Genomic DNA, 14474 nt, shown 5'->3' on the forward strand with positions numbered 1-14474 from the left:
GTTTCCTCCCATGGCTACATGGGAATAGGAATAGGAAAACTACCCGGTCCATGGTTGAGCTGTACTCCGTACGATAATGGACGGAGGTGAAAGTTTACCCCGCGCCTGGCTGACTGCCGTTTTGCCTTTTTCTTTTTTCTCTTAATTCCAACCCGTTTCAATTCAATGGAAGGGACTGGTCGCCGCTCCGATCCTTCGAGAACATAAAAAGTAGTGTGTGGCTTGGTGGACTAGCGGCGGGGAACTTTCAGGCTCGAACTCTTTTCCCTCCTTCTCTGGAGGAGGAGGGCCGCCAGCCAGGATGGAGATCCATTTGCTTCATGAACACCAGGGGATGCATGCAAGGGTTATGCGGAGATAAATGGATGTCGCGCATCAACCAATTACGGACTAAGGTTCTAAGAAGAAGAAGAAGAAGAAAGAGAAAGGAACGAACATACTCCGTACAGGCAAGCCCAAACTGGAAAACTGACAGGGGAAATGTTTTTGATATTTAAGAGTTAATCTGGTAAGTGGATGTCCTACGTAAAGGAAAAAGGAGAATGTATGAGCCTCTCCGGAACAGGAACTTTGCTCGTTGTGGATTCTGTCCATGCACAGAAGAATTCTTTGCCATTCCTGTCGGGAAAACCTCGAGTGTCTCTCCCTTTCCCGACGGAAAGATTATTTATTGAGGTCTCAGGTCATTGAGATTTCGATTGGCATCATAGTGTAAACTAAAAATAGTTAGTCGTGCTAATGTGATCTTGGAAGCTGGGGAATTTCTATGCGCTTGGGGATTCAATGGTGGGCTAGTCCCCCACGTTGTGAGGGTCTGTTTGGATCATAGGGGTCGTTGTAAAAGTTTGCTTTCACAACTGTTGTAATGGCTCATGTCCTCAATGACTCAAATGATTGAGGCAATTGTTATTGGGTAGGAGTTGATTATTTTTTAAATCATGTCATATAATTGTTCCTGGCAAATCAATAATAATAGAAAGAAAGTGTCAGAATCGGTGCAGGGTCCTGTTGAGTGGCTCGAGTGCCGAGGAACATCGAGGGGTTTTCTATTTAACTGATGTGCTAGCGTTTGCGGGGAACGATGCGGAAGGATTGCGTTTCAAGTCTTAAACACGGTAGGCAGTTAATATCTGGTCGACTTGGAAAGGTTGGTTGAGGCATACGGGAGCGAGCGGGCCGTTGAAGCACATCACCACTGCCTTCGGATACAGATTTAAGAAAAGCAGGATATGTACGCGTCCACAGGCCGAGTTGATCATGTGAGGACTGTAGATGTAAACTAGCTCACAGTGCCATTGGAGGTATCCATGTTTTTAATGTCATACCGTGAGTAGATTCCGCAGGTTGAAGATAGAAATGGACATGCTGGCGGTTTTATCAATTCAGGCGCCAGAACATTCTAATATCATCCTCAAAATCATTGTGATCTCCGTTGAAAGAAGAATTCGCCATTCTCAGTTGATCGTCTTGGGGGAAATTATTGATTTTTGGCAAACACACATGTGGGGCCATTCGAAAGGATATCCTTAGTCCACCGTGGGTTTCGCTGGCAAGAAAATCTTAGCGGTTCACCTTCAATAATGCTGATATACTTGTACAAATTTCGTTGGGCTTCGGGCTCAGGGACGCGTTCAGAGCGAGAGTTCGGGCGCCGGAACTTTGGAGTGCCTAAGGGGTTAATGATTTCTAGATTTTGGATACCCTTGGATCTTCTAATTCCGGGAATCATTCGTTTATTTTTTAGTTAGCTATATGTGCAGGATAAGAAGCCATTTTTAGGTGGTCCCTTGGCTATTCTTCTCAAGCTCAGAATGGTATTGTCGCTCCGTGCTACGCCACGGTTCAAATCTTCAGTCGTGAGAATAGATAGGTCTCAACTGGCATTGATCCCTTAGTTTGCTCTACTTGGGCTACATTGGCCTTCATAGAGAATCGCGGAAGTCGGAATTTTGCGTCTGGAGAAGCGCATACATGTCACTCACGAGAACAGAAGCGACAGGGGTTAGCGAATCTTCTTTGCGGATTTGTAGAGCCAATTGTCAGGGGTCTTTTCTCCGCATCTCTTCCAAGAGCCTCAGAAAGGCTCGATGCTGCAATAAACATGGTCAGCATGTTGCCCATCTGCTCGCACCCTTGTTTTCTCCTCATCCCCCTGCCACCTACCCCTGCTCTAAATAGCCCGTAGGCTGCCGATTTTCCCCAGGCTACCCTGTCAACGAAATCAGCAAGTAACCGATGCCTTGAGTTCGCCATCATATTCTTCCACACCCAGGGCTGCCTTCAATAACCGAGAGTGGATATAGAGAACGTAAATTTTACGGAAGGTCAGCTGCCAACATGCGGGAAGTGCTTGAGAACGGCTTGGTGGTAGTGATAAAAATGTGTCCATGTGGCGACCCGTCACCGAACAGGGGTCTTGCTGGTCCTGTCCCTCAAGATGTTAGGTATCCCCGGATTCCCCTCCGTTGCTTCAAATTCACAGAGCGGAAGGGTAGTGTTCGTCTGCCACTGCTCGACATGAATGTCAATCTGGCGTTTAGAAAACAGAGAATAACAAGTTAATACCGACCCGTCTTCAGCAGCCAGGTCAAGAATTCTTCCCGGAAATTTCCGTTTCACCTTCTTTCTTCCTTCAAACAACGTACTTGTGCGCGGGGAGAGTCCGATTTGTTTGATGTGTCTTTTGGTAACAAATTCTTTCCCCTTTTTGATGTGAGGATTTTCAGTCACGTGGCTGGGATATGGGAACAGCAACCCAGTTGCTCAACTTCAAATGATTTTGGTATCTCATAGTGGTTTAAAAATTAAATGAAGAAAGAAGATGGGAAGGAAGGGATAAGTCGGGAAGGGGGGACAAACAGATATCGATATGCGCCTTCGATATTGCCGGAATGGTCGTTGCCATCCTTGTCTATCTCCAAATCAAACAGTTGCTTCCCAGATATAGGGACACGAAGACAACTAATATGCCTGTAACCAAGGCTTCATCTAGAACGGCTATTCACTTACCCAAGCTCACATTGGCATAGAGATTGTTTGGTTCTTTTTTCTTCTGCTTAACTAATCAATCTAACCACAGGTCCAATTCGAATCGGATTAGATATCGTGTCTCTCGCCCGCTGTATTGGCTTGAGGGGCTTCATGGACGGTATATCCACGGTTGAATTAGGTGGCAGTAGATTTATGTTAAAACAGGCCTTCATTGAATTTTCAATACCAAAAGTAACCTGTTGCAGCAAAGCCGGGTGATGGTGGTGAGGGGGTTGATTGCTGCATGCATGGGAAAATCAAGCACCGTCATACTGAGATGCGGTTGTTGAAAAACTGCAACGACAGCGGTGGAGATAATCTCTCAATCCTCAGCTGCACTATTTCTCGTCGTAGATCCTCGAGGTATTTCGAGTAATATCTGCCACACGCCCGTCTCCTTTATCCCCTTCGAAGGGCTATGGGACTACGACATCTCTTCCTTTGGAATGTAAGCTTTCAGGAAAAAATCTTTAGAGAAACACCGTCAACAAACATTGAGGGGCCCCCCGCGAGGTACGTTACCTGGCGCTATCCGAAGGCTTTAACACTTTTAACTCTGATGACCATTTCAATTGTCCTGGATGCCATCCAGCGAAAACGGTTTCGGCCTTTATCATTCAACAACTATATACATATGTCGATTATGCAGTGCTCCGAGTGTTCTTCGCATTCTCGTAGGAATTTATGGTCCATCTGTGCCGCAAGGAGAGTCGTTGTATGAGTAAGAAAAATGTATAAAACTGTTGGTTTATCTTTCCAAGTTGAGGGGCAACGAGAAAGAAATGGAGATACCATTCATGCCCCCAGGTGAAGAGTCTTCACTGCTGAGATATAGGCCGAAACAGAGGTCAACCATTCAGTCGTGCGGACTTCGATGTGCTGCCAGTTTAGATGGAAACCGCTAATTTGTTCCTGGCATAGCTTATCAGGACAGATAACAAAGGATTTGGGCCCTTCATTTTTTAATTTGCCGGAGGCAGACTGAACCAGAAGGCTTGAAAAAGCCTTGCTTTCTATCACAGATGTTCGTCGGTTTCTTGGCACGTATGCAATGACAGTTTCCATTAATGGAAGCTTACAAGATCATAAAAAAGGCCTTGCATGCACGACAATATATATGGAATATCAGTCTGGACAGACCTCACATAATTATGATGGCAGAAGCTGTGGAGAGAGCCAAGATTGACGCAGTGGGCATCAGGCCCCTAAACTAGCCCCAAATATTTTGGTGGCCTGTTAACCGGAATGCAACAGATTTACCAGATAATTTCTTGCTTGTGTAAGGAGCTTTGTTCCACGTAGTACCGTTTACTCATTTTATTGACCCGCGCGAGCTCGGAGATTTTGTCGAGAACCTTGGCATGTTCAATACGCCCTTGACGGTCCTTGCATGTCAAGAGCTGACACTTTTTCGCAATTTCCCAAGCTCTTAGCCCGATCGAATGTTTTTGGTTCCCCTGCTTTCCTCCGAAAATACGTCATTGCATCGATCCTGTAGTTGAGCCTAAAAGGACAGTTGCGTAAGGTAACGCTGCTGGGATTTGCGTATCGTGAACTGCACCCCCGTATTCAAGACGAGGTTTCCCAAAGTTTGGTGGGATGATAAAGCGCAATGTGTCGGGACATGAAGGAGCAATAAATCTGCATTCAGCTACCGTCGCGTCAGGAATCTGTATTAGCAACCATTGGTGTTCTCATTAAACAAGCCATTTGAGGACAGCGGTGAGCCAGGCAATGCCGTTGCATATTTCCCGCGCATTCGTATAGTAGACCCATTAAAGCCGAGAGGCAATTGACCCGAATTTTTCAGGACGAGATCCACAACAATGAGCGCTAAGGCGCGCGAATTGAGTTTTCATCATGATTTGTGGTCCAGGAAATAGATTCCCTGGAAGCTGTAGCTTGGGTTAAGGATTTGAGGACCCTTGCTATGTCGTCAAGGGTGAGCTGCGAGCGGAACGCGTAATGAATGATCTTCAGCAAGGAAGGTAGCTGGGTGCAGGAAGGCACTTGGACTCGCAGATCCCAGCATTTTGCATAGATTGAATGGCGAGGATGCCAAATGGCCCTCACGGCCAGATCTTGTACAACACAATCTGGCAATATAACGAACCTGGCCAGAGCCGTCCAATTTGACTTCCAGATGTGAGAGTGTGGTTATGAGCTCACAACCAGCCGTCCCGGTTTCTCAGGAACCCTTGACCCTCAAACGTCTTTTATCACAAGATCGACTCGAAAGATAGCCATTTGACCACAGAATCAGCGACCCCACCGCACAATACTAACTTCGTAAAGCGAGAAAATAGACTGGCTTTTTACTGCTTTCAGCATCAAAGACCAGGATGTTCGACGACCCCTTGGAGCGCGGGAGTGGTATCGGAAGCAACTACGCTGTAAAAAATTGCCGATGCGGATATAGACTAAATGATATAATCTGTTTCTTTGGTTCGGCTTATTGGACAGGTAATTGTGAGTGAAAGAAGAAGGGCGTTATTCTCTGAGGTAGTCATGTCTCTCTCTGAATGATTGGGGCTACGATGTAATAATGCGCGCTACGGTGCTGATTAAGCAACCAATGAGCCAGCCAGCCATACCTAGTTAAAATCTGAATCAACGTATCTAAAGATATTTATTATTCATAGCAGCCGAAGGATATATCATCAAAAACCTTGCATTCATGGCTGCCTTCCTTCATATACTCGTATACCTAAAATGGTAATTACGATCCTTGTGTCAACAGGGTATAGAGTTCCCTCCACCAAAAACAAAGTCTCAGAATTAATCTAAGGAGAAAGGCAAGTCCCGCGAGCATAACAACAGAATAGAACCACTAAAATTAAAAGTGAAAACAAAACAAAAAAGGGTGCTGGATGTGACCACGAACAACGAGGCACTGGTGATGAGGTAGGTAGGTTATAGTACCCGAACGAGAGGAATAGAGGTTAGTTATATCTTTTCATCCAGGAACGCGAGACCCCAAACCAACACAAGCCACGATAAATAAGGCAATAACTGGCGAATAAGCAACACATGGTAGGCATGTAACGGGCGTTAAAGCGTTAATCAAGGGTCGCAGTTGGGAAGAACGGCTCTCGGGGTGGTTGTGGTGATGGGGTAGTTGAGAGATGTGGATGAGAAAAAATACTATTTTTTATTAAGTAGAAAGCATCTCATCTCACCGGCCGAAAATGCGCTACAAAAAGATAGGATAGATCTGCTCTGCAATGTTTTATTGAATGAGGAAGGGTCGGTCGCGAATAGGTATGATGCATGATAATTTAAATAATAAGGACACACCTGAGAAAATATTTTGCTCAGTGCAAAATTTTCAGCAGTTTGAAGGGAATAGGAATGAAAATGAAAGGAAAAACAGGAAAAAAGGCGTGGAGTCGAAGATTGAATTGAATCTCCAATCTAACAGCGGTTAGGACGACCGATATTCGTATCCGGGGGGCTGAAGGTTTCTATAACTTGGTGATACATATACCAGAGCAAAGATATTTCGTAGATAGTAAAAGGTGCATCGAGGGAAGAGGATCGATCTAGACGGCGTTGCGAAATGAAATAGCCGGCCATGCGATGTATTTCGTGAGCTTTCTCATGAGGCAGCCATCATACTCCAGGTGGAAGCATCGCAGGTGACTTCCTCGAAACTATGCAGGACGGAAAATCCCATGGCAGAGAGACTATCGTAGTTCCCATCAGCGTCGACCTGTTTTTGCCGAAAGATGCCTTTAGGTTAGCTAGTAATCTTGGGGGCGGCATTTCCAAACGAGTTCTGTATTGAATGGGATGATCGCGGTTGATGACAGAAGAAAAAACAACGGAGTGAAACGGTAAGAAGGGTCATCATTTCTACTTACACAATCCAGTATAGCCGCCCTAGCCCCTTGCTTGCGAATCTGCTTGATTCCCAACAAGATCAATCCCTGTACCAGTGTTGCATACTCCCCGACAGAAGGAGAGATCACAGGACAAGAAATCCCTCCCGCAATTGTGCGAGTATCCTTAAGCGCCGGCATGGATTCCGCAAGCGCGGACGTGGAATTATACACAACGACACTACCCAGTATTGTCCCATCTTCCCGGCGTTTAGCGCGAATAATCCCGCTACCCGGAGCACCGCCAAGCCCCCTTTTGTAGATCTCCATGACCCCAACACGCGAAGTAGTTTTCACATGATCAAGGACAGAATCCGCAAACTCCCACCCATAAACGAGATCGTAGTCGACTTCCGAGCTCTGTAGAACTTTCGTCAATCCTTCCGGCGGTGACCAGTCTTCGAGATTTCGTAACATCATGCTGCATACAGAACGGGAGAGGGCAGTGTTCCACCCCAGATTGGCAAACCACTGCCGAAGCCTTTTGCGCTCGGTGGGGTTTCCTGTAGGGATTCCATGATATATGCCTGGTAAACGTGAGCCGAGCTGGAAGCTACGGATGCCTGGCCGTTGAATCAGTGTCCGAATTGCGCGGTTATGGAGGGAATGGCCGATGGACATTCGTCGGCGGGAAGGGTCGACAATGAGTGCACCGATCACGCCCGTCCCTGTGGATTTGAAGTAATACGTAGAACAAAATCCATAGAGCGCCTGTGTGCTGCTATTTCGAACAACAAAGTGGGATTCTTCCACGTCGCTGTTGCGGAGAAGGAAGGTGGTGGAGGTAACGCTAGCAAGTTCGGATCTTTGGCACTGGGTACCATCTTCTCGAACAATATCTACGAGAGTATCTAAGGCATGTGCATCCCGATCCTCATTCCAGTTCTCCACTAGCCAATGTTGCCTCGACTGTTGGAGTCTCTGGTTGCGACTAAGTGAGCCAGGCAGTGAGCCCGAAGGTGTTAGCTCTCCGTAAAGAATTTTTACCAAGGATTGCAAGGCTGTTTCGGTAAAGTCGTAGGTGCAAATATACGTCCCAATTGATGGATCTGTGGCGAAATCGTAAGGCGAGCTGACAGCTACAACGATTACGGGTTTCGCGCGGCGCTCGCCGTTGGAAGAAAATTGAGAATTGCACATTAGCGATACGTGTTTCGTGAATCCATTCTGGTACAAGTTTCTGTTGGCGTCGGCCGTTACAATTATGACAGCGCTTGCGCGATCGATTAAATTTTCATGGACTGGTCGGACGCCATTGGCAGTGTAGGAGGTGTGTAAAACACGCCCGTTCCTCTGCCGAGCTAACGATCGCCCAAACTCCTTGAAAACACTTTCACCGCTCATGACAGAAGCACTACGCTCCCATGATGCGGCATCCGCTGATAGGCCTGCCCGACTTGCTTCGGTGGTCATCGATAGTAGCATTGCAGATGCTGGTAACGGCTTTATCAATGGTGTGAGGAGCAGAAGTTCCTCATCCGGTTCGAGAACGCTGGATAACGGGATGTTATTGTGCTTGTCTCTAACAACGGTGAGCGAGCTGCTATACGCTCGAGTGGATAGGCTAGTGTGGGACGGCTGCATTTTCGATAAAAGGCTGATTCCTGGTGGATTCAAAGCTTTTTCCCACGAAGTGCATCGCGACTTCATGTCCAGCACTCTTCGTAGTGACTCACGTATGCGGCTTTTGCTAATGATGCCATTTTCTACTCCTAGCTTCAATCCATTGATAGCCTCCTGTTGTACAGAGAAGGATCGACACAACAGGATCAGGTCGCAACCGGCCTTCATGGCCATAACCGTTCCACCGCCAACGCCTATATTGTAGCTGAGTGCTTCCATCTCAAGGCATTCCGAAACGACCACACCGTCGAATTTTAGGTCCTTCCGCAGGAGTTCGTCAACAACCTGTTCTGACAAACAAGCATGCATGACAGTCATTCCAGCTGATGCCATGGAACATCCTCCTACCATCATTGAATCTATGCCATGCGTTATCGCATTCCGATAAGGAACCAGTGCGCTCACACTTAGTTGCTCAATAGTATCCGTGATGATGGGAACATCAGACTGGGAACCCATATAATCGAGATTACCATATGAGGGGAAATGCTTCCCGCAAGTCACCAAGCCTGCCTCTTGATAGCCTTTCATGAACTCAATGCCGTACGCGGACACCTCTTGCGGGTCATCTCCTACGCTTCGAACGCCTAGGGGCTGGTTTCTGGCATTCGTCAACGCATCAAGCACGGGACCAAGGATCCAGTTGATACCAACGGCGCTGAGCTCTTGGGCAGTGGCCTTGCAGACTTCTCTTGCTAGAGATTTCGAGCCTGTCGCAGCCATCCCCATGGCGCTGGGGAACTGCCGTATGTAAATCTCGTCGAATAAAGTGTTAACGCCGCCATTTTCCTGATCGAGGCAAATCAGTAACGGGACCGGATGGCCAGCATCCCGGGCGATGGTTTGTAGTTCATAGACAAGTTTAGTGGTTTCTTCCGCCGCTGTATTGAGATATCAGCCTCCGATGTTATTTTAATATATATATATATATATATATATATATATATACATATATATAATTATATGAAGTTTTTCAAGGCATCTAACTCCAAGTGGTTAAGACAACTGAGACCAACCACGCTAATCTCTCCTCAACACAAAAACTCAGAAGTGGGAAGGAGCCAAGTGTATGTTAATGAATGACTAGAGATTGTGGCTGAATATGAAGAAAGGGAGAAGGGAAGGGATATGCACATTTCAAGTTCTTAGCGGTGAGTATGACAGAACCCAGATGATAGTCCTCTATCAGCGAGCGGATTTCCGAATTAACGCTAGTTCCATCGAAGCCCATGACAAAGAGCTGGCCCATCTGCCTATAGTCGAACTCGCGCATTGTAGCAAGGTATCCCGTTAGCCCAAGCACGTTGTCTTCATTTCAAGCTGTGATGCACAGCAACGGAGAGATAGGATTAGATGGAGAGGATACTCAAGGAAGAAGCATAGGACGCCAGAAGAGTAGCAATAATGGGCCACACGACCGACTTAGAGTAAGGTTTTACCCTAGCAGAGCATCTTCCCGTTGAATTGCAAGGTTACATATATGAGGAGAAGGAGAGTGTGGGCATAGCTGGCTCACCTCCATCATGTATGCATCTAGAGACATCAAACAACAAATCAATCAATCTTTTTGCATACAGAGGAGTGGAGAGCTCTTGTGCAAGTGGGGGCAACCAGAGACAAAAAAACGCTGCCTACCTGTCGAAGCTCTCCCAGTCAGGGGAGAGCTCGGTATTCATGGCGCCCCCAGGATCCATCGGCAACACACAGAGCCCACGGGATCTGCTACCACCCTTCCTCCCCCTCGCAAAATTCTAGCGGAACAAGAACGGACGATTGTCCAGGAGGAAGTTACGGGCTCGTCAAAGGTTGAAGGCAGGTCGAATATTTGCCGAGAAATCGCAAGCAGTCGCAACGTCGGATTAGTACGAATAGCGCGGGCAGAGGCTGGACCGGAGACGGGGTCAGCTAACACCACAGCAGAGGGCAGCTCGGTGGGGTTGTTTAAGAAGCAGCGGGGGGGATCGGAGGTGATCGAGGGACTGCGGTCACAGTCACTCGACGCGCTGAGTCGCAGTGCGGGCGGTTGAAGTTGCAGTTGATGTGTGGTGGCGCCCAAGGCCCAAAACAGAGAGTCCTTTTTCGTTGTTTCAACCGATTCGGCTTGAGCAAATCTGGAAGAGCCGCAGCCAGGATGGGGTCTCGTTCTCGTTCTCTCGATTAGTCAACCAGAGCTCGCGATGCTGATCGCAGATGGATTATTTAGCGCTTCAAGGTCATGGAGCTGTCGGTTCGGCTGCGGAGGAGATGGTTGATTCGGTGGTCACCAAACGGACCGGGCGGACTAGCCGCGCCCAGAGTTCGACAACCAAAACGCGCGCAGATGGATCTTGGACAGCTCCAACAAGGAACCGGCGGGGAGCTCCAATTTCGCTACCAGCCAGAATACAGCTGGAGTCTCGAGAGCTAGTTAATATAAAGACGCTTCTTTACGCAGCATGTGTTTACAGCCTACAGGTCCAGGGTTGGTGGAAACCAGGTATTGCGCGGCCCAGCGTTTATGCAGGCTTGTTGCTAGCCTTTGATGCACGCAACCGGCTACAAAGGATTTCAGAGCCTCAGCTCGCATCTGCAAAACGGCAATGACAAGAAGATATGAAATTACGCTGAAAGGAGGAGTGTGCAGCATTCCATCTCCTGCTGGAAGAAAGGACTCAACGTGCTGCCGAAAGCTTTATTTACAGATTTAAACTTGGAACAGATCCCCCACGTATTCTCGAAAACGACAGGGAATCTTTGGCGGAGACGGTGAGCCAATCATGCAACAAATAAAAAATAATAATAATAATAAAGAAAGAAAGGAAATACAAGCGAAACAAGGAAGCAAAGAAAATATCGAAAAGGGAAGCCAAACCTTGAAAGCATCACCACAAAACGCAGGCAAGGCCAAGGTTGGATAACCTTATTCCATAAACAACTGTGACCGTTACATTGTGCCATCTGGGGCGAACCGGGGCCTAACCGGGGCCAGCTTGGAGCAGAAGAGAGCCCGCAGACCATGTCTTTGTATCTACATTCTGCCAATGGGAGCCCAGGGACGTCGCCGAGACTTCGAGACTTAGTTGGGCGATGCGGCTTTTGATATGTGTGCAACGGATGCGAAATCAGATGATGGCAAATGATAGTGAGCTGCTCAGTTCCATTGCACACAGTGAATCGCCTTCGTTATGGTGGAGAGGGATCCATGATTATTACTCGATCTCAAAGTGGGCTCTTTGCATGGGGACGGGGACCTCATCTCTGTAAGGACTGGCCATCCATCCGTAAGCGATGGACTGAAGGGCTCTGCTATGTCACCTACTAATGCTACTCCTCTGCTACAACATACGTGCTCGCAGTTTTCGGCGGGCGAGACAGCATTCGAGCCATCACTCCCTCAGTAGTGATGGAGTTTTCCTGTTTGGGAGCCGCTATGCATCTTGCGGGTCAAGGTCTTCAAAGTTACCGGTGATGATGTCGCCAACTTGGCTTCTGCCAAATAGGGCTGTGACCTTGACCAGTCTGATAGGCGGCAAAAAGAGTTTTTTCAACCTATTAAACCAGTGAATCTGGTCTCGCCCCGCTGGTTGATACTAAATATTCCACGACAACTTTCTACGACCGGTTGCTTCTCTTCTATTCATGAAACCCGAGTCGATGACGATTTTTTGAAACTCAAATCTTCATACCTCCAAGCTCATTTCCATTTTTGACATATATTCCTTCAACCTACATATATTCCACCTACATACACCGTCCCCCCCGCCCCTTAGCTTCTCATCAGGCATAATGTAAGAGAACACACAGTTCTCTGCCCTTTGCCAGTGTAGATATCTTGGAACGTCTGGACTAACATACCAGTGCACAGGAGAGTGATAATTAGGAAAGATCCGCAGAGAGTCTCCGAATATGTTGCGGACTACATCATCAGTATGTCCTATGCTGCATACCATAAGCCCTCCTTCTTTACCTTGGCTATCCCCACCCATTACTGTGCTACGTCCATCTGTCATCCTCACCCCGATTCTTGTACAGAATTTTTTGTTTTGAGAAAACCCCCAGAAGAATATATCATGTTCCATTCTTCTTTCCTGTCGCAGTTGCCTTCCATTCCATTCGCATAGGTCCTTGTTAACTGATGCGTGCGCTGTCTCTATGTAGGCCGTATCAAACAATTTGCTCCGTCAGAAGATAGGCCCTTTGTCCTTGGTTTACCCACCGGAAGCAGTCCACAGACCGTCTACCGCATCCTCGTCCAGCGGTATAAAGCTGGCGAGATTTCCTTCAAACATGTCATCACTTTCAACATGGTAGATTAAACCTCATTCCCCACTTTCGCCTTGGCGGATCTCAAAGGACCCGGGGCAGGAGCGGCATTCCTAAAACCCCCAGAGATCAAGGAAGACGCCGCGAAGAAGATGAACAAAAGTGGTTGTTAACATTTTCTCTTACCCCACAGGACGAGTATGTGGGGCTTCCCCGCGATCACCCAGAAAGCTACCACAGCTTCATGTACAAACACCTCTTCTCGCATGTCGATATACCCCCAAAAAACATAAATATCCTAAACGGCAACGCTCCAGACCCGATCAAAGAATGTGCCGACTACGAGGCCAAAATCCTGCAAGTGGGTGGCATAGATCTATTCCTCGGCGGCGTCGGCGCAGACGGGCACATCGCTTTCAACGAGCCAGGTAGCAGCCTCCGCTCGCGCACGCGTGTCAAGACACTCGCCTATGACACCCTCTTAGCCAACTCGCGCTTTTTCAATAATGACATCTCGCAAGTACCCCGCCAGGCGATGACGGTGGGGATCCAGACGATCTTGGACTCACGCGAGGTGGTGATTGTCGTGACGGGTGCGCATAAGGCTACAGCGCTGCAGAAGGGTATAGAGAGCGGCGTCAATCACATGTGGACGCTTTCAGCGCTCCAACTACATCCCCATCCGCTGATTGTTGTGGATGAGGACGCGACGTTGGAGTTGAAGGTGAAGACTGTCAAGGTATGTTCCATAGGAGCAAAATATGCATCCACTCCAGACAAGTCAAATGCAATCCCTTTCTGGTTATTGGCAAATACCACTTTCACTAAATCAATAATATTCCCGATTTCAGTACTTCGTCAGCATTGAGCAAGCCGGCACCGATGCGCGGACCCAGGGACCGCCCTTGGTCCATCGCACAAAGCAATATAGACCTCCAGTTATGACTCCACCTCACTCCCCGGGCGCGAACGATGCCTCAACCCCGGTCAAGGATAGCAAGCTTACGATTGACACATCCGGCTTCCACCCACGAACTGCAAATGGTGGCGGGGAAGAAGAGCTGGACGAGTTGACCCCAGATAGCATGTCATCACGCCTTAAAGATTCTTCAATTGCGGGGCTAGATGCGACGATCGCGGGCGATTTGGTTTTTGATAGAATGGGGTCAAGGATTGATGAAGTATGAAACCGCGGTGGTGAGAGACCATATTTATGAGAAAAGCAGGATGTGGGAACGCCATCCTTTTAGCGTCACATTCGTGGAAAAACTTCAACCCGTTCGTCCTGATTTGATGCCATGTTTGGATTCCGCAGACGCCGTATCTTAATCTTTTCTGAATTTTGAAAAAGAAAAAAAAAAAAAAACTTGTTCTCAATTTTACATTTTGTTTCCGGGCCAAAACTTCTTCCAAGTTCCAAGTTACCCCTACCCCTACCGTTTTTCTGATCGCATTTCCTGCATTATTATTTATTTCAATTACTTTTTTATTTTTATTTTTTTTGTTTAAACTACTAAAGAGTCATTTTCCCGAATTTGTTTCTATATACCCCGATTTCTTTCTTGACCTGTGGAGTCAGTTCCGATTTGGTCAAAGTTCCTTCGCTGCCCAGGGGTCCTCTCTTTGGCTACTCAACATGTTTCTCCATTCTATGTGCATTTATGGCATGTATGACTATTTTGCTTGCGCTGAGTCTTG

At 47.5% G+C, this 14474-nt stretch overlaps 3 protein-coding genes across 3 annotated transcripts; 2 read left to right on the plus strand and 1 right to left on the minus strand.

Moving 5' to 3' along the window:
- Positions 1-4960: 4960 nt before the first annotated feature.
- HCAG_08150 (predicted protein) lies at positions 4961-6165 on the plus strand (the record flags this gene model as incomplete). The annotated part of the gene is made up of 4 exons (XM_001536991.1): positions 4961-4972; positions 5337-5423; positions 5893-5938; positions 6107-6165. 4 exons carry the CDS (start codon positions 4961-4963, stop codon positions 6163-6165), a joined length of 204 nt encoding a protein of 67 aa, XP_001537041.1.
- Positions 6166-6628: 463 nt separating this feature from the next.
- HCAG_08151 (conserved hypothetical protein) lies at positions 6629-9765 on the minus strand (the record flags this gene model as incomplete). The annotated part of the gene is made up of 4 exons (XM_001536992.1): positions 6629-6742; positions 6894-7842; positions 7945-9415; positions 9669-9765. The coding sequence occupies 4 exons, from the start codon at positions 9763-9765 to the stop codon at positions 6629-6631; spliced, it is 2631 nt and encodes an 876-aa protein (XP_001537042.1).
- Positions 9766-12817: 3052 nt separating this feature from the next.
- Positions 12818-13963, plus strand: HCAG_08152 (glucosamine-6-phosphate deaminase; the record flags this gene model as incomplete). The annotated part of the gene is made up of 3 exons (XM_001536993.1): positions 12818-12820; positions 12970-13515; positions 13628-13963. 3 exons carry the CDS (start codon positions 12818-12820, stop codon positions 13961-13963), a joined length of 885 nt encoding a protein of 294 aa, XP_001537043.1.
- Between the last annotated feature and the right edge of the window lie 511 nt (positions 13964-14474).

This window comes from Histoplasma capsulatum, genomic scaffold (assembly GCF_000149585.1).
Source record: "Histoplasma capsulatum NAm1 scaffold_10 genomic scaffold, whole genome shotgun sequence".
Lineage (NCBI taxonomy): Eukaryota > Fungi > Ascomycota > Eurotiomycetes > Onygenales > Ajellomycetaceae > Histoplasma > Histoplasma mississippiense.